General features: G+C 34.9%; 1 protein-coding gene across 1 annotated transcript in view; it reads left to right on the top strand.

The window, feature by feature from the left end:
* The window catches only part of CNTN5 (contactin 5), a 519,618-nt gene that overhangs the window by 499,982 nt on the left and 427 nt on the right, over positions 1-19,209 (top strand). The window contains exons 20-22 of the mRNA XM_073807952.1: positions 5,927-6,113; positions 6,581-6,693; positions 15,045-15,213. Of these exons, the coding sequence (XP_073664053.1) occupies positions 5,927-6,113; positions 6,581-6,693; positions 15,045-15,213 (469 nt within the window). The remainder of the gene's footprint in view (positions 1-5,926; positions 6,114-6,580; positions 6,694-15,044; positions 15,214-19,209) is intronic.

Raw genomic sequence — 19,209 nt, 5'->3', positions numbered from 1 at the left:
CAATTTCAGTGCTTGTGATTGTCCTGTTCATATTTTCTACTTCTTCCTGCTTCAGTCTTGGAAGTTTGTACTTTTTTAAGAATTTGTCCATTTCTTCCAGGTTGTCCATTTTATTGGCATATAGTTGCTTGTAGTAGTCTCTCATGATCCTTTGTATTTCTGCAGTGACAGTTGTTACTTCTCCTTTTTCATTTCTAATTCTATTGATTTGAGTCTTCTCCCTTTTTTTCCTGATGAGTCTTATGCAGTGTCTTTTTGGGCTCACCATTACCCCAGTTGCCTACAGGCACAGTGCATGGTAAATAATATATATTCAAAACAATTTTTTGAAAAAGTAATTAAATTAATAGTTTTGAAGTTCTCAAAGTATGGTAAAATACTTACATTTCAATATGCATTTTGATTATTTTTTAAAACTCTAACCTTTGGCTTCCCTGGTTGCATAGTGGTTAGGAATCCACCTGCCAATGCAGGGGACATAGGCTCGAGCCCTGGTCCAGAGAGATCCCACATGCCACAGAGCAACTAAGCCTGTGCACCACAACTACAGAGCCTGCACTCTAGAGCCCAAGAGCCACAACCACTGAGCCTGCACACCACACTACTGAAGCCCACACACCTAGACCCCGTGCTCTACAACAAAGAGAAGCCACCACAATGAGAAACCCATGCATCGCAACGAAGAATAGCCCCTGTTCACCACAACTAGAGAAAGCCCACACATAGCAACAAATACCCAACACAGCCAAAATAAATAAATTTAAAAAAGAAAAACTTAAAAAAATAAAAACTCTAGCCTTACTAGTCTAGAGAATAAATTACTTTCAATGGTGCAAAAATCACATTTTTGTTTTGCAACATTAAATAACAGCAGAAAGTAGAGCTGTCTTTATTAAATTCAGGGAGTACACTATTGAATGAGCAGTGATCATTGAGTGCAATTTAAATTATAAAAACAAGTGAATACAGGAGCTAAGAATTGTGTTTTTAAAATCTAACAGGTAACAAAAATCAGACAGGAGAATATAAAATACTTGTAAGAATTCTTCAGTGATTATATATATGACTGAATGAAGACTGGGAAGTAGGGGAAAGTTCATAGCTCATCCAGCAACCACTGACTCCATATAGCAGCATTCATGGATTTTAGATCTTGTAATTTCATGTAAGGGAACCAGACTGTGTATGACATGGATATCTTAGAATCATCACATCAGATAATTGAATATGTTATCTGCTTAGTTAAAATCATCATTATGGAGAATCAACTTTGGAAAAAAATAGGTTATCTACTAAGAAAAACCATCTAGATTTAGGTTCAAATCTACAAACTTAAAGTTATCAGCTGACTCAGAATTCATGCTTCCTGCCTGCCACTATTAATATTACATAATTTGGAGGAACAAAGTCAAAAAACAAAACAATATGAAGGATAGCAAAAAAGTAAACACAAATTACAAAAATCAGAAATGTTAAGCCATCAAGAAACAAAATAGTTCAAGTAGTTGGGTGACAATAAGGGAGCTGTCTAAAACTATTCATAAAACTGAGGTTTTTATAAACAAGGTTATAGAGATTCAGTGGTTAAGTAACTTGTCCCATTATATGAAGCTTATAGATATCAAAAATAAGATTAAAATTTAGGCCTTCTGACTCCAAAACCATGATGTGCCTAGAGCTTGCAACATTTTGGCGTATCTTTCAGATTCATACACTTTTGTTGGAAGTGAAAATTAGTGCAAATTATTTGAAAACCAGTGTGGCATTTTTGTGTCAAAATCATAAAAATTTCAATAATCTTAGACCCCATAATCACCTGTCTGGAATTCTATTCCGGGGAATTATTCCAATATGTGGAAAAAAATGTACATGAACATATTCATGGCAACATTTTAATTAAGAGAGCAAAAGTTGGAAGCTACCCAAATGTTCCACAATAGAAAAGTGGTTAAATGATATTTGGTACACAAGGCATATGATAGACTTTTAGTATTGATATAAAAAATGGGAAAATATTTATATGTGACTATTATATTAGAGAAGAAAAGTAGTTACATAATTATATTAACTATATGTAATAAAAATACAGGAAGGGATAAACACAAAAAAATCCCCAATTGTGTGAGGGCGATAAAATAGCAGGTTATCTATTCTTCCAGTTTCAGATATTTATATCTGTTTAAATGTTTTTAACCTCATTTCAAGTGATCTCATACAGAGTTCAAAGTTTATAGGTTGATAAAATCTATCATCAGGATAGAATTGAATCATGAAGAAATAAATTGAATGAAGAGGAACTTTCAACTTTCAGAGGTGCAGTGTGACTTATGAATACTATATTATCTCAATTCCAAGTTAAGAATCACTAAATAAGCACGATGTTAAACTCCAAATATTTTTCTGTTTTTCTGATTTACCCTATCCTCCATCAAAAAAAAATGTAGTAAATAAAATTATTATTTCACTGTGAAGGTCATAACTTCTCCAGCTCTTTTTTTCAATATGCCAGAAAGAGAAATAATGTGTGGATTTTTTAGATTTATCACAGGTTTTACCTGATGCAGCTAGTATTTGTGTTTTCTCACAATCAGTGACTTCCAAACATTTTATCTTTTACTTGGGATGTTTAATTTTGTGGTGATTCATCAGAAAATTAAACATTCAATATTTAACCTAATTGTCCATCGACAGATGAATGGATAAAGAAGATGTGGCACATATATACAATGGAATATTAGTCATAAAAAGAAACAAAAATGAGTTATTTGTAGTGAGGTGGATGGACATAGAGACTGTCATACAGAGTGAAGTAAGTCAGAAAGAGAAAAACACAACCCGTATACTAACACATGTATATGGAATCTAAAAAAAAAAAAAATGGTTCTGAAGAACCTAGGGGCAGGACAGGAATAAAGACGTAGACATAGAGACTGGATTTGAGGACACGGGGAGGGGGAAGGGTAAGTGGGGACGAAGTGAGAGAGTAGCATGGACATATATACAGTACCAAATGTAAAATAGATAGCTAGTGGGAAGCAGCTGCATAGCACAGGGAGATCAGCTTGGTGCTTTGTGACCACCTAGAGGAGTGGGATAGGGAGGGTGGGAGGGAGATACAAAAGGGAGAGGATATGGGGATATATGTATACATATAGCTGATCATTTTGTTATACAGCAGAAACTAACACACCATTGTAAAGCAATTATTCTCCAATAAAGATGTTAAAAAAAATTCAATATTTAGAAGTCCAGAATTTGTATTGAAATCTGTGTTTGTATCAAAATCTGTAATTTGCTGAATTTAATCACACTCAACTCCCTCAAATATATATATTTAACTAACTTAAAATAATCTAGCCAATTAAAGAAAATTGGCTAGATTATTGCCTAAATTGAAGCAGAGACCTAGAAATCAGATATATCACTGGGAAGGAGAAAGATACACATTTGTTCATCCAACAACATCTCATCAAATTTTGTAGTTTGAAAATAACTTAGATTTCTTCAGTTAAAAGTATGCTCAAGACCAAGCAAGATAAGTTAGTTCTTGGAATTGGGACTAATGGGGCAAACATAGTACAGAAGGTAGTGTTAGAGCATTTCAGCTTAATCAAACAAATTTCTGAAGTTCAGTCACTCAGCTGTATGCCAGGTCAAATCTATGAAGAGACAGGGATGAGAAATAGAAATTTGATTATGATTATCTTATTAACCATATATATATATATATATATATATATATATATATTCATATTCAAGATCTGTGTAGGTGTGTCAGGCAGTGTTTAATTGCAAAGAACTAAATTACTCTAACTAGTTTAAGTAAGAAGTGTTTTATTATAAGTATTAAATGGTTTACAGAATTATTGAGTTAAATTACCACACTCCAGGGTGATCTTTCAAAAGTAACTGTTAAAGCTAGTCAATAAGACTAAGACACCAGGAAGACACTGATGTCTTCTAAAAGCAGGAAGTCTCCAGCCCTAGTCCCACACTCCACTGCCATGGTTTGGAAGCCACCATGAACAAAATGGCACCACATTCAGGAAGCCTCTGTGATCTGAAAGCCTCTGCTATTACTGCCTGTTCCAGAATCCTGCCATGTTTGCTATAATTTGCACCAATAAGATGGATGTCTTGTGCCTGGCTCTTTGACTCCCATAAAGCTAATGGTTAGACAATAAGCCATTCATTTTTGCTGCCACAGTCAGGGGGTGGAGGGGAAAGGAAAAATAATGTCTCCATTTCTAAACTCATAGGCAAAAGAAACAGAATTTGTAGAAATTCACTCTCCATCTCATTTTTACTTTCAAATACCAGGCATGGCATCTGACTGGTTAAACCTAAAACATGTTCAGAGCCCTAACTGCAAAGGAGTCTTGAAAGTATGATTTTTATCTTTGCATCTCTTAAGTCCAGGAAGACACTAGAATGAGGGTGAAATGGATGCTGAAAGCTAAAGTACCATATCCCTTTGGTTACTCAACATCCATACACATCCTTCTCCCCATTCAACAACTCCCCAGAAGCAACAACTGGCAATGACAATGCTCCATTGTGCAAATATCTCTTAAACAAATGAAAATGTACCCACAATCTCCCTAAAAGGGAAAGCCAAGGAAATTTCCATTAGTCAGTCTGTCCATCTCCTGTAATGAACTACATTAGAAATTTATCTACCCACAACACTCTATCACAAGAAAGGAAGGGACCCAGGTTATTTAATATTTAGATATAAAACAGTATAAGGAAGAAAATATGGCTCTTACAGTCTTCATTTCATAAGGCTGCAGTTATAATTTGTAACTTTCTTCCCCCTCTACCCATTTCTTACACCCTTTGTCTTTAGCCATCATCTAGGCTGGTAGATGCATTTTAATATGGTACAGTGACTCAAATGTTTTTTTCTTGAGAGGTAGGAGCCTACAGTGACTTCCTACGGCCCCAAGGTACTGGTACTAGTATGCTAGTACCATGCAAGTACTGGTACTAGGCATGCTCCAGAATATCTCAAGTTCCAAACAAACTCCTCACTGCCCAAATTTTGTAGCATCAACCTTAGGTAAGCCAGAATCTGGAAAATGTGATGTTTGGTTTTCTAGCCTGCAGAGTAGAAAAAGTCCTTGAAGGATGATGAAATGTTTGCAGCAATCCACTTCTTTCACCACAGTAATTAATTGGAGAAAGAAGAATCAGAATCACTCTTCCATTATTTTTACCGCAGTAAATAGGTAGGGGGAAAAAAAACTACTCTCTTGTGCCTTTATGCATGGTTAAATTCCAGGGTCCGAATAAGGTTAAGCTTTAGGTACACAGAGATAATTATTGAATCTCATAAAGGGATCAAGATCTGTATGAGACCAGTCACCAAGAGCTCATAACCAGGGAAGATCACCTCAATGTACAAATTGTGCTTTGACAAAGAGCTGTTCCCTTCTGCCGCCCTCCCATATCCTAGCAAAGCCATTTCTCTGCATTTAAACCATTCCAAATTATCATGAGTATTCTGTCGCCTCTCCTCTGTTAAATCCATCCAGCTGTGTGATTCACCTTTGTGTGGGGCCCAGGAGGAAATATTTCTCATGCCTCTTTCTCAAATAATTCATTAAAAGCCCCATGGCTTTGAATGGGAACTGGTTCTGATGACCTATGAGAAAAGAACTTCTTCAATTTCTTTGAATGATTCTTCATACTACCAGGTTACAAGGTAGCACCTTTCATTGCTTTGCTAAGTTGCTGCAGTTTACACAGCTACAAATCATGCAGTGGCCAAGATAGTGATTTTAGCGTCATTAGTAGAACCTGTTAATTGGATGATACAGGAGTGATTTCCCAGGGATGGGTTTTAGAAACATCCAAAGGGAAAAAAAAAATCAACAATCATAAGCACAGGAGAAACTTTAAAATTAATCTTTCATGTTGACAGATTGGCTATAGGAAAGACATGGAACAAGAAGATGCAGCAGAAACCATCAAAACTAGGGGGAATGAGTCATCTGTCATCCTGACAGGATTAGAAGGAAATACATTATATCACTTCACAGTGAGAGCTTATAATGGAGCTGGATATGGGCCACCTAGCAGTGAAGTGAGTGCAACCACAAAGAAATCCCGTAAGTGACCTGGGCTTTTTGTTTGTTTCAGACAAAAGGGAAACATCTTTTAACATTTCTGAAAGCCATGTGAGGTACATAAAAAGCAGAGTTGAAGAGGAGTTTTGATTTATAGTCTTGCTTCATGCTTAGATCTGAATTCCAAAACTAGCTCAGAAAATTTTGTATTCATAGTAGATAAGGGTTATCTTCCTGTGAAACAAGGCTAAGCGATTTTGACACAGAAGGGAGATAAAAGGATTCAGGTTCAAAAACTCAGCAGAGTAGCTATTAAAATGACACTCCTGGAGCAAAACCTTCCTTATCTGACTCTAGCTGGAAAGAAGCCTATGGTGCCAGTCAACTAGAAAAGACTGATGTACTCACAAGAAAAGACTGAATACAAGAAAAGACTGAAATACAAGGATTTAAGTGAATAAATGTATTTAAGACTCTTCGTCCACTCACTTTTGCTTTTTATTTTGTAGCTCCCAGTCAAGCACCTAACAACCTCAGGTGGGAGCAGCAAGGCTCTCAGCTTTCTCTGGACTGGGAACCTGTCAGACCATTAGCCAACGAGTCTGAAGTCATGGGCTACAAGGTCAGTGTTTTTTCACTCTTTGGATAGACTCTCATCTAAAAAATTGCTAATGTGAGGATGTGTAATTTAAAAGGTGTATAAAGACCTATTGACATACCTATTTTTTTCTCAATCATTTTTCTACCTGTATCTTAGAAAGAGCCTTCCTGCAGTGGGGAATCCAAGGCAATCAAAATCAGTTTCAGCTACACAAGGCACAAGAAGGGAATGGGTAGGAAAGACAACAACAATTTGAATACAGGGTAAAAATGACTCATGAAACAGTGTCAGGACAAGCAGAACTTAGAGAGTCTTGGCATTCTCTTCCCAAAGACAAACTGTCCTGGCAGATGGAAAAAAACTGGACCACATAGTTTGAGTATAAAGACTTTCCATTAGCAAAGAAACACAAGAAGAAAAAATGCTAGCGTCAGCACAGGGGATAGGAAAGAGACCATGGAGAGAGACAGCAAGCTCCAAAAGAGATACAACATTTCACATATGGTCATCCTGCTATGTGCCAGCAAGAGATCTGCAAATATAAAAATGTTTAGGCAGTTTGTTTTTGAAAAACAGCTTTGTCTCTGATTTTAAAATATGTGGTCAATATATTGAATTGGCTGAATTTCAAATTCTTTTTTCCATAACATCAGATTCTATTTATTGTCTTAAACTCATACTGATTCATTAGTGGAATATTATTTATAGCAGATTTTTTAAAAAATTTCAATGATCATATTTGACTGAAAAGCATCATTTAGGTGGCTGTTCAACTATCAGAGATGGTAACACAGCACTTTGTATATAAAGTGCTAAAATTCTGAAGCTAAAAACTGAAAAAGTTATAAATGGAATATATTTTTAAGTTAGATAATTCCCATTAAGAATATCTTAAGGCACAAACTGTAGCAATTCTTACAGACTATGATTGGTATGGATCATAGACATCCTCACAATTAAACACTCACACTCAAATCTGTCCTAATCCGCGTGGGTATTGAATTTGATCTTTGGGGGGAGGGCAGATGTGCCATCTTCTGTATCCTTCTCTTAGTCCTCTTCTTTCCACATCCTTCCTCTCATCCTCACAACTTGTATTCTAAGGCAAAGATACCCTTCAATGATTAAGGGTAGCAGTCTGGCCAGAAATGGTGATGGACCACCCGAGAACCAATCTAATGTCATTAGAACTCTAGCAAGCAATCTCCCAAACTGGAGAGGCAAATAGACGCAAGAAAGAGCTAGATAAAAGCATATGACTTCCTAGAAGAGCCATTTGGCTTCAGGCACCTTTCAGGTGAGAAAAGAAATACCATACCACATGGAAAATACATGAGCCTTGGCATAGGGCTCCCAGGTGGGATGACCCTCCTTGTTGCTCGCATTTGCCACTTCTACTTCTGTCATTGCTCACCTCTTTACATGTGACTGTCTCCCCACGCTGTTTATATATGATTGAAAGCAAGGCCTCTGTCTTACTCATCTCTTTATCCCTAACATTTCTAGAGTGGATGAATAAATTAATTTTTGACCCAACTTGAGGTATTTTATGCAATTACTCACAAGTGTGTATTATCAGCTGTGTGTTTTTCCTATCATGGCCTTCCCATGTGTTGTGGTGGAATGGGAAAAGAGAACTGGCTTCTGAGTCAGACAGACTTGAGTTCAAATCCCAGTTTTGTAACTTTGAGCTAGTTGCTTAACTTGAGTTTCATTTTAACTTCAAAAAAATGCAAAAATAATGATAACATATTATACAGATTATTTTAAGGATTAAGTAAGATAATTTGTGTAAAATGCTTAGCATATAAGAAGTGCTCATTGAAAAAATAGCTACTGTCTTTCTTATTGTTATTGGAAGAATTCCACCTAGTAAGGTGGAATTTTCAAATATTTTAACAGAAGAAACTGATCTTTAAAAGTTGCCTGCCAGTTCTGTCTCAATGAAGACAGCGCAAGTCACCTGGAATACATTGTTGTGGAGGAGGTAATCACTAACATGGTCCATCTTAGTTGTATAAATAATGACAAGTAGGTACATGTTGACAGAGGATTTTTTTCTTTTATTTCCTTGAAATGGTCTCACCTCCTTATGTCCCTGAGAAGGAAAATCTAGTTCCTAAGAAAGGACTATGCTGATAACAAATGGAGTGAGACCTCAAAGCCTGTTCTTTTGTAACTAAACCTTATTAGAACTTCTGATGTATGGGCTAATCCCCAGTTAGAGACCTACTGGCAGGAATGACACAAAGTGCCCTGTGAGGGAAAGGGGACTTCAGATTGATGATTGAGGCTTAACATAGAGCCTGGATTCTCCTGGGAAGGTCTGGTTTTCACAGGGCAGGTGACTAAGCATGAAAGCTCCTATTGACACAGGCATAATGGAACAGGAATATGATTAGGAACAGTAGCTGTGAATATTTACTAAAGAGATGGAACCCAGAGGACACAAGCTTGGAGCCCCCTTTTCTGAGCATGAGTTGGAGGAGAACTACTACAGCCTTAGGCAAGGATCTGCATGCAGTGAAAGAGCTGTACCATCTGGAGGGAGGTTCACACAAATATGGAGTGGCTAGTATGGTACTCAGAGGGAGAAGACTTTGATTCCTACTACATCCCCAAAAAACTACTGCCAGACCAAGAGTGGCACCACTCTTAAGAGCCCCATCTTCTTAAACATAATTGTGTGTGGCTGTCACAAAAAAATTAACAAAATTAGGGACATGTCAACACACTAATCTTTTCTCTTTCCATGAGGTAATTTGAGGTAAGCTTGCTGTATTAAGACTAAGTTTGCCTCTTGAGATTCTTGGAGAATTTGCAGTAGAGGATTTCCTGCTAATCAGAGCAAGAGAGAACTTCCACAATTAATTGCAATATCAAAAGGAAAGTAAATTTATTTTTACTTTTTGTCCTGGCCAAGTTACTTTGCTTGTAAAATCAAAAGAGATTACTAGAAATATACATGGTATGTAAATTTGAAGCTGGAAACTAGGAGTTAATGCCTGAGGTTTAAAGTGCAGGGATTGTATATTCCATGTTTTATATCAAGTCCAGTTTAAGATGGATGAATTAAGAAAAAGTCCTCATCTAGAAATTATCCAGATTGTGAAAATGATTGAAATGTGATAAATATGGAGAAAAATGGATTTGTTCCATAGGCTTGATCCATAAATAATCCATTAAACTATTCTTTTTTATAGTTAAGATATTATATACTGGATGCAATTTATTCTCAAAAAAATAAACCACAAAAAAAACATAAGATAATAAGATAAAACAGCAGAGCTTGGAATTAGACCAACCCATTTTCTAAGGAAACATGAATCTTACTCCTTTACTTGATTCCACAGATTGAGGTGTCAGCAACATACATAAGGACAAGATATTACCAGAGAAAGATACAATAACAAAGGAAATTTGGTTCAAAGGTGTTAAGAGAAAAAGAAGGTCTCCCTACCACAACATCTTATCAGGGACTTCAAAAGTGACCAAGATTATAGTGAAAGAACAATGGAATTGAACCATATATGACAGTGTCACAGGAAACACATTAAAATTGAATCTATTCAGATAAATAGAATTAGCTAGTACTGAAATTTCTCACTGCTCTTTGAGACTGTCCAAGAGAACTTGGACTTCTTGGGATTTTGTTTAAGAAGTCCAGATTTAAAAGTAATACTTTTAAGATATCACAGCTTCTATTAACAAGCAAGAGGAATAGAAGCATGAAGAACAAGAAAAATGCTGGAAAATAATTGTCATTTGTAGATATGGCTACAAATTATTTCCACTCAAACAAAATAGCTTCCCACCTAAAAATATGAGTCAAATTTGGGAGTTTATTTAGAATATTCATCACTTCTTCAGGTCATTTTAATATTTGACTTTATTTTACATTTCCCAATTCAGATTAGCTGCATATATATATATATATATATATATATATATATATATATATATATAAAAAATCAGGAAAGTGGAACAAAAACTTTAAAGAAATTTCCTAATTTAACTTATTTTTCTCAAATAAGTATTTTTAAATGAAGAAAACTTTGTTTTTATGACTCCACTAGCTTGGGATCTGAATCTAGAATCCTTACTAATTTTGGCATATGTTATGTCTGTTACTACCACTTCCAAAGAAATGCCAATAACAAAACTAAAGTATATTTAGCCATAATTCTCCTTAATGATCTTGAGAATGGAGAATTTTTTTTCTTTGTACTGTGAAAGAAACTTACCAAGATTATAAAGTAAAACAGCCATCTTATCCCCACCTTATTCTCCTTATACAGACTTAAACTTAAGTGAAAGAGAAAATAAATGCTAAATATCCAGGGGCTATGCTTTCCCTTGTGCAAATATCCCCTTCCCCACCAAGACAGACTTCTGTCCATTCAGAAGACAAAAGCACTCAGAGGGAATTCAGGATAAGGGCTTCAGGCTACATATCAAGAAAACAGGGTCTCATTTTTTCTGTCTATATCTAGAAATATCCTTTCCTGGATACACAACCTCTTCACCATACATCTTCTCCCTCACCTCTACTTTCTGATATTTATAGAGCTAGGGAGAATAGGGGGAAAATCAGGCTCAAAGCTTACTAGTTATTATATGATCCATCAATATAGACAGAAATTTTTGTTTGTTTATTCCATTTAGATATCAATTAGGACCTGCCAGACTCCTGAGATATAGGTACACTTGAACTGAAATTGTATTCCACAGCCTGTGGAACTTTGAAGTCCATCCCTATATTTCTTCAGCTTCTCAGGGAGCCTAAGGTCTGTGGCCATTCTGGTCTCCTTGATTTCTTGTATCTTACAGCTGTTACTTTATCTTATATTTACTCCAAATATGGGACTCTGCCTCTTTCCTGTGATCTCTACAAGTTAAAAAGACTCATATATAATGGTTTATACCATAATTTCTATATTTGATTATGCTTATATGTTTTCATCATAAAATATTTTTTAAAGATTAAAACAGAAATGGCTTGTATAATGTCAAGTATATACAAGGAAGACTTTATGGAAATGTCAGTAGGAGATAGAGTGAAAGGCACAGCATACAAACAAACATCTGAAAATTGCCATAGGAACTCCTGTTCTTAAAAGTCCTTGGAGTCACCCTACAGCTTGTGGCTTCTCACTGGTACTTGAGCCTCCCACCTTATTTTCACCTAGATTCTACTATCTTGCTGATTCCTCCTCACCCACCCATTGCCACTGGGGTTTTGGATCCCTCACCCACTTTTGTGAAGAACAATTGTACCCAAGATGCTAAGCAAGTGAATAGCCCTTCCATTGAATAGGATCCATCCTTCCAATGACACTTGTGGGTGAAACTAGCAAAAATTTATTCTGCTATATTTTTAGGCACACTCACACCATTATTGTTACTATCAGACATGTAAACTAGCCATTTCTAGATCATGCCTTTGAGAATAACAGGACTGCACTAAATTTTTGTTTAGGATCATCTCTTTGGCTAAGTTTTTTAAGTAGAATTTGAGAATAGTCTTGACAATAGACAATTTTCTTTATGCCTAGAGATAGCCATCATTGCAACTTCCAATCTATAAATGTCCAAATTCTCAAAGTACTCCCTGGTCTTCTTACTGTCAATAACTATTTCTGGCATGTCTTGATAACTCCTTAACCTTCTCATATTTCTCATTCGAGTCATGTCTTCTAAATCAGTACTTTAAAATGAGCAAAGATTCTCTAAATCACGCAAGACTAACCATTAATTTAATGTATCTTTTCACTTAGTATACCTACTTATTGACTCATAGCACTACATCTCTCTGGATGTATTGTTTAAAGCCACATTTAATCTCAAACTTCTTTTGCTACCATTAACTGATATTTTCCTGCCTTTACCTTTGTTCCTAAATCTCAACTGATCCACACATTTTTCTTCAACTCTGGATTTTACAGCCACATTAGATATGCATTATTGCCTGCATTTTTCTTTGTCATAAGAATTGTAATTTATTGAACCATAATAACAACGTCCTCTAAAATAGTCACTCCCCTGCCAATCCTCACCAATTTACATACTTTTTTGTTGCCATAAATTTGCTTTCTAATTACCTCATGTGGATGAACAGAATTCTAATTCAGTATGCTGCTACAGTCAAAATGAGAGGCATAAATTCTGATACAATTTTCATTTTTTAAAGCCAAAAGAACGTGCTATAGGCATCCTCCTAGAAATGTTTCTGATTCCCAAATCTGTACCACTCTGTACGTGGCTATAGCATCAAATATGTTTCCTACTGCAGAACACAGCACACTCAATTGCACTGTTTATCTGTCTCCACTGTTAGACTGTAAGTGCCATGAGGGGACCATATAGTCTTATTCTCTGATGAATCTCCAGTATATAGCACTGTGCCTAACTCACATGAGATACCCAGTAAAATATTTGATGTTGCTCTTGCCACTTCCCAACTATGTTAAACCTATGGCATCCTTCCCTATAAGAATTTCAGTAGATAGAATTATTGCACATATTTTATACTTTTACAGAGAATTTACTTCTCTCCCAAGACTCCGAAGTAAATTTGAATTCATGAAAGATAGAGAAAGTAAATGGAGGCAGCATACTTTACCAGAATGCAGAAAGGAGGATCGAGTACAGGCACGCTTCAATATATGAAAATATTACTTTTCTAAAGTATTTTTTTCTTGTATGTAGGTTAGTTCAAGTTCAAAACACTTTTTTTTTTATTTTTTTTGCGGTACGGGCCTCTCACCGCCGCAGCCTCTCCCATTGCGGAGCACAGGCTCCGGACGCGCAGGCCCAGCGGCCATGGCTCACGGGCCCAGCCGCTCCGCTGCACGTGGGATCCTCCCAGACCGGGGCACGAACCCGTGTCCCCTGCGTGGGCAGGCAGACTCTCAACCACTGCGCCACCAGGGAAGCCCAAAACACATTTTTAATAAACAAAAAGTATTATAAATTTTTGTCTAGTCTCCCAAGGAAGTTCATCTTTTATGATGCAAATGAAATACTGACCATTGACAATGAACAATAATAGCAACAGAAAAAGTCGCTTTCTCTTATTAAGCTTACCAGGTCCTGTGCTAGGCATTTTACATGCATTTTCCTAACAAAACCATGAAATAGGTGTTATTATCTCTACTATACTGTACAGGCACTTCAGATTTAGAAAGGTTAGTAACTTGCTCAAATTTGCTCAGACAGGAATGTGTAGGAGATTGTTTTTTGTTTTGTTCTGTAGGAGATTGTTTTGAATCCAGATCTGTGAGACTGCAAAGCCACTGTTCTCTCCATTATGCAAAGCAATCATAATACTCACAATTATGATAAAAGCACTAAAACAATGAAACAATGCAAATGCATTTAAAATCTTAACTGCTGCTACTTGACCATTATACACACACACACACACACACACACACACACACACACACAAAGTTTATTGGGGGCAAATGAGTAGAAACAGTATAATACAGTGAAACACCTCTGAACTGATCATCTGAATACTAATCTTCCAATGCAATTCCTTCTACAGCTAGCCATATGATCTTGTATAAATCATATAATCTCTATGACATTAGTTTTCTGACCTGTAAACACAGGACAATTCTGTGTCCTAATCTGTAGTTATAAAACTCTGTTTGCCATGAATACATGTTCAATTCTAGTACCATGGACAGATGTCAAAAAACAACTTGGCTACCCAATATATCCAAATGCCAATTTACCAAAAGGCAAACACAAAAGTAAAAATAAAAATACTCAATATAATTTTAAGCTTTCAGCTATCTTCTACATTGTTAAGGATTTATTATTGATGTAGTTAACAAATTTTCTGATTACTCCTTTCAAATGATTTGAAGATGACAGATTTGAGTACTCCCTCAGAATGCTATTCATTTCAAGAACCAGGAATAACAGACTTTCAATGATCTGCCCCCTCACTACCTACTTCTCTAGCCTCAATTTCTCACTATTTCCAAATGTCTTCTAATGCTATTGCTTTCTTATTGCTTAGATGTATTTTTAATCTTCTCTTATCTCTTTGTAGACTTTTTTTCCTGCCTTTTCCAACTGGTGAACTCTACTTATCTTTAAATACTTAACTCAGCATCACCTTCTCCTAAAAACCTTCCTTAAACCACCAGACAGAATTAAACTCTCTCTTTTGTATTCCCATAGTCCCTTATGTATATTCCATAGCTGCATATAACACATACATTGCATTTACTTACATATCTGTCTAAGCTGTAAGCTCCCTGTATCTAGCTCAGAATGTGACATACAGAAGGCAGTCAATAAACATTTGAAATCCTTGATTGAATATCAAACGTTTAAACATCTGATATTGTTCCCAGGTATTTTATAGGCAAGAGGGTCACAGCAACAGTCAAATTATTGAAACACAGAAACCTCAAGCAGTAGTTCCACTCCCTGATGCTGGAGTCTATATTATTGAAGTTCGAGCATGCAGTGAAGGAGGGGATGGAACCGCTAGCTCCCAAATCAGGGTCTCATCATATTCAGGTAAGTTTTGACACAATAGGCTTAATTTGTTAACCACTAACAATATTAAGATGGTGTAAAACTCATCAAAATTAACACGATGGACTGCATGATTCAGAGACTTTGAATTTTCTCTTATTTTACTCTGATTTGCTATATGATCCTCCAATTAATACAAACCATGGCATCCCACTCACAACTGTGGAATTTCTACAAATCTAGAAAAGAGTTAACATTTTCATTAAAATATTTTTATTTGTGAAATTCCCCTTTCTATCCTGATCTCAAGTAGTGTCTTGCTGGTCATTTGTGCTTTTCAATATTGCTTTTAACCAGTATTGCACTAATTTAATATATTATACCCATTTCTCTATTGTCATGATTGCCTTTATTATTAGATAATGGAAAGTGAGGGACAGGAAAGTTTAAAGGGAATGCTTTTTAAATTAAAATTTGATTATGTTTATTGATTTCAAAATAAATTATAAATTTCATTGAATATCTTTGTTTGGGTTTTTTTTTTAATTTTTCCAGCTTTATTGAAATATAATTGAGATATAGCATTGTATAAGTTTAAGGTGTACAACAGTTGATTTGATACACCTGTATATTGCAAATATGTACACAGATTTATTGCAAAAATATAGCTAATACCTCCATCACATCATATAACTGCTATTTCTTTTTTGTAGTGAGAACATTTAAAATCTACATTCTTAACAACTTTCAAGTATATATTACAGTTTTATTAATTACAATCACTATGCTATATATTAGATCTCTAGAACTTATTTGAGCATCATTGTTATTATTAGCAATATTAATAATTTCTAGCTTTGACTGAACCCTTGCTATATATAAGGCACGGTCATAAGTGCTTTACTTTCATCATCTTATTTAATCCTCTTAACAATCTATGAGATAGGTTGCATTATTCTTGTTTTACAGAGAAAATTTAAGTAACTTGCCTAAGATCACACTATTACTAAGTAGAAGAACCAGGATTCAACCCCACTGCCATCATTATTACACCAGCAGGAGAAAACTGATTAAAGGAAGGGAGATTTTTGCAAATTCAGAAGAAAGTAGTCATTTCATTGAGATAGTCAAAAAGAAAGGAAACGATTTCATTAAACAAATGTCTCATTGAGAAAATATTGGGCAATTTTTATTAAGGCCTTGTATAAAAATGTTTAATGTACATTTAATTATAGGTAATGATGAATATTATTTATTGAGCAGTCATTCTCAAGCAGAAGCATCAACCTAAAGGGAAGTATCCAATGATATTCTGTAGAATTCTGAATGTGGCTTTATTATATTCAATGTATTGCTCAACTTAGGTTAAGACCAGAGATATTTCTTATGATTGTTTTTTGATGCCACAAAGTGAGATAGAAGGAAAACATAGTGGAGAAAATAATATGATAGACTGAAACTTTGAGGAAAAGCTGTTGCCATAATACTTGGTAAGTAAATTCTTGCATAAAAATATAAGATGAGATAAAAGACATTATTGGGACAATTGATAAGTTTGAATAATGTCTGTAAATTAGATAATATTATATCAACATTAATTTCCTGTTTTTAAAAATTGTACTGTGGTATACAAGAAAATGTCTTATTTTTAAGATCTGCACATTAAAGTATTTAGGGGTAAAGGTACATCATGTCTTCAACTTACTTTCAAATGGTTCAGGAAATAAACGTATGTATTTATAGAGAGAATAATAGAGCAAGAAGATAAAACATAAACATTTAAGGAATCTGGGTGAATTCTTTATTTTATTCTCACTACTTTTTGATCATCTAAAATTATTTCAAAATGAACATTTAAAAATAAAAATCACACGATACAGAAAATCTGACTTTTTCAGAAATTCAGGTGAAAAGACCTGAGAACTTAAATACATTGTGGTCACACAATATTTAATACACTTTATGATTTATTTATAAAATTATAGTTTCAAGAGCAAGAAAGGTAATAATGTCTCTACACTGATTCATTCACAATTGAAATGTTCAGATTTTCAAGAGCACATTGAAGAACTAAAGATTATTTCTGAAAAGTGAAAAAGATGACAACTCTCTGCCTGCTTGATAAGTCTTAAGTTTCTAATAACAACAATACAAAGAGCATTTACTGCACTCTGGTCATGTTCTTTGCATTGTGCTAGCTGTTTTCTATATGTCATTTTATTTTATTCTCCTAGCAAACTTATGAGTTAAGTATTTTATTATTCTCTGGCTCTCCAAGGTTCCTTTCAACTGTAACACAATCAGATTCTAAAGTATCATCCAAATAATATCACCCCCAAGATTGAAAGTACTTACAAACACCTTGATTCTCCCATTTACATTCTAATTAACTTGTAACTTCTATTCCATAAAAAAAAAATTATCAACTTTTATGTTTTAGTTAATAAAACACTTTGGCCAGTACAACCCATTTCCTGAGTTTTAATGAAGTGAAATCTCATGGTATTTTCTTAGACCGATAAAACATGAGCAACGATTGATTTCCTTCTTATCTTTTTCCAAAAACCAAAAGCCTAAGAAGTTGAATGACCTGCTCAAGTGAAATAGTTAGTTAGTTTTATATCTGGGACTAGAACTTAGTCTAATGTTTGTTGTTGTTTTTGTTTTGTTTTGTTTTGCTATGCTGAAATAGCATATTTTTGCTTTGTGGATTCTATGTGGAATTTGAGATATAGATCCTACTTAGCATTATGAAAGTGAGGGTTTTTTTGTAAAAATGTCATGTAAGTTGACTTAACAATGATGCAGCCACTCTCAAATAAACAGAAAGAATGTTTTCACAGTCATTTATTAAGCATGCACATACCACTCCAGTGAGGCTTTGTCATCATGCCTTTCTTATAGCTCATGTGTGGCCATGCACTTCACAATGACCCCATTTTGTACAAGTTGAAATATATGTAACACTCCCCAATATGTTGAATAATAGCTTTTATTAGTGCCTTAGCTGTAACAGTTTTCAAAGGAAAGAAGATTTGCTGCTTTTAGAGTGTGTATATGTTTAGTTTATCAAACAAAAGTTTCTTCAGCTCTTAAAGAAGCATCTGAAAAATAAATTTAGACTCTATCCTGTAACAAAAATCACACCCAGAATCCTGTTACACTCAGTCTGGTCAGAGAGGATAACGTGACAGAAGAATAATTCCAAAAATCAATTCATACATTTTATTATTAGTCTATCGTGGTTCTAATCAAGGCCAATCATTGTTTTAATAGAGACAACATATAAGAGCATCTCTTTCCACTAATTCCTAGCTCAATGACTTTAAACAAGTTTCTATAATCTTTTTAAGCCCTGGTACCATCTGCAACACCAGGATAAATAATAACACTTACTACATAGGAATGTTGTGAAGATCAAATTAAATAACATGTATGAAGGGCTTTGTACAGTAGTTGGCATATAATAAGCATTCATTAAATATCAATCATGATGATGATACTTCCAAAGACCTCTGGCTTGAACAACCATTCCTGAAGTTAGGTCTAAGGGTCGTACTTAGTTTGTAAATGTATGGAGCTATCAAAACTTCTTCAGACTAATACTTTCAAATCAGTGAGTTTAATCAAGCAACCACCCTAATACATTAACTGTATACAATGCTTTTGTCTCAAGAAGGAAGAACTTCTCCTGGGTAGAGGTAAGATTAATGAAAGATGCCTTTTCTTTACCAAGTTTGGCATAAGAACCGATAATTTAAGCCTGCTCAATTGAAACAGTCAAATCAATCAAGGACCCATAAGTAAATTAAATAAATTAATATTTTATTATTAAATTCAAAAATATACTTAAAAAAATAAAAATAAATTATGAATTCTTGTTGCCACAAATTTTGCTAATTATTTTTACTCCATTTCCTGAACTGTGCACTATAGAAATTATTTTATTTTCATACCTGGAATTTGGGATATTTTCCATCAGTGCATCATGTTGAAAATTATACTGAATCTCCTGATGAGGTGTATTTGTTTGACACG

This window comes from Tursiops truncatus, chromosome 8 (assembly GCF_011762595.2).
Source record: "Tursiops truncatus isolate mTurTru1 chromosome 8, mTurTru1.mat.Y, whole genome shotgun sequence".
Taxonomy (NCBI): Eukaryota; Metazoa; Chordata; class Mammalia; order Artiodactyla; family Delphinidae; genus Tursiops; species Tursiops truncatus.
Note: the sequence above shows the minus strand (reverse complement) of the source record. Positions and strands in the feature narration are given on the sequence as shown.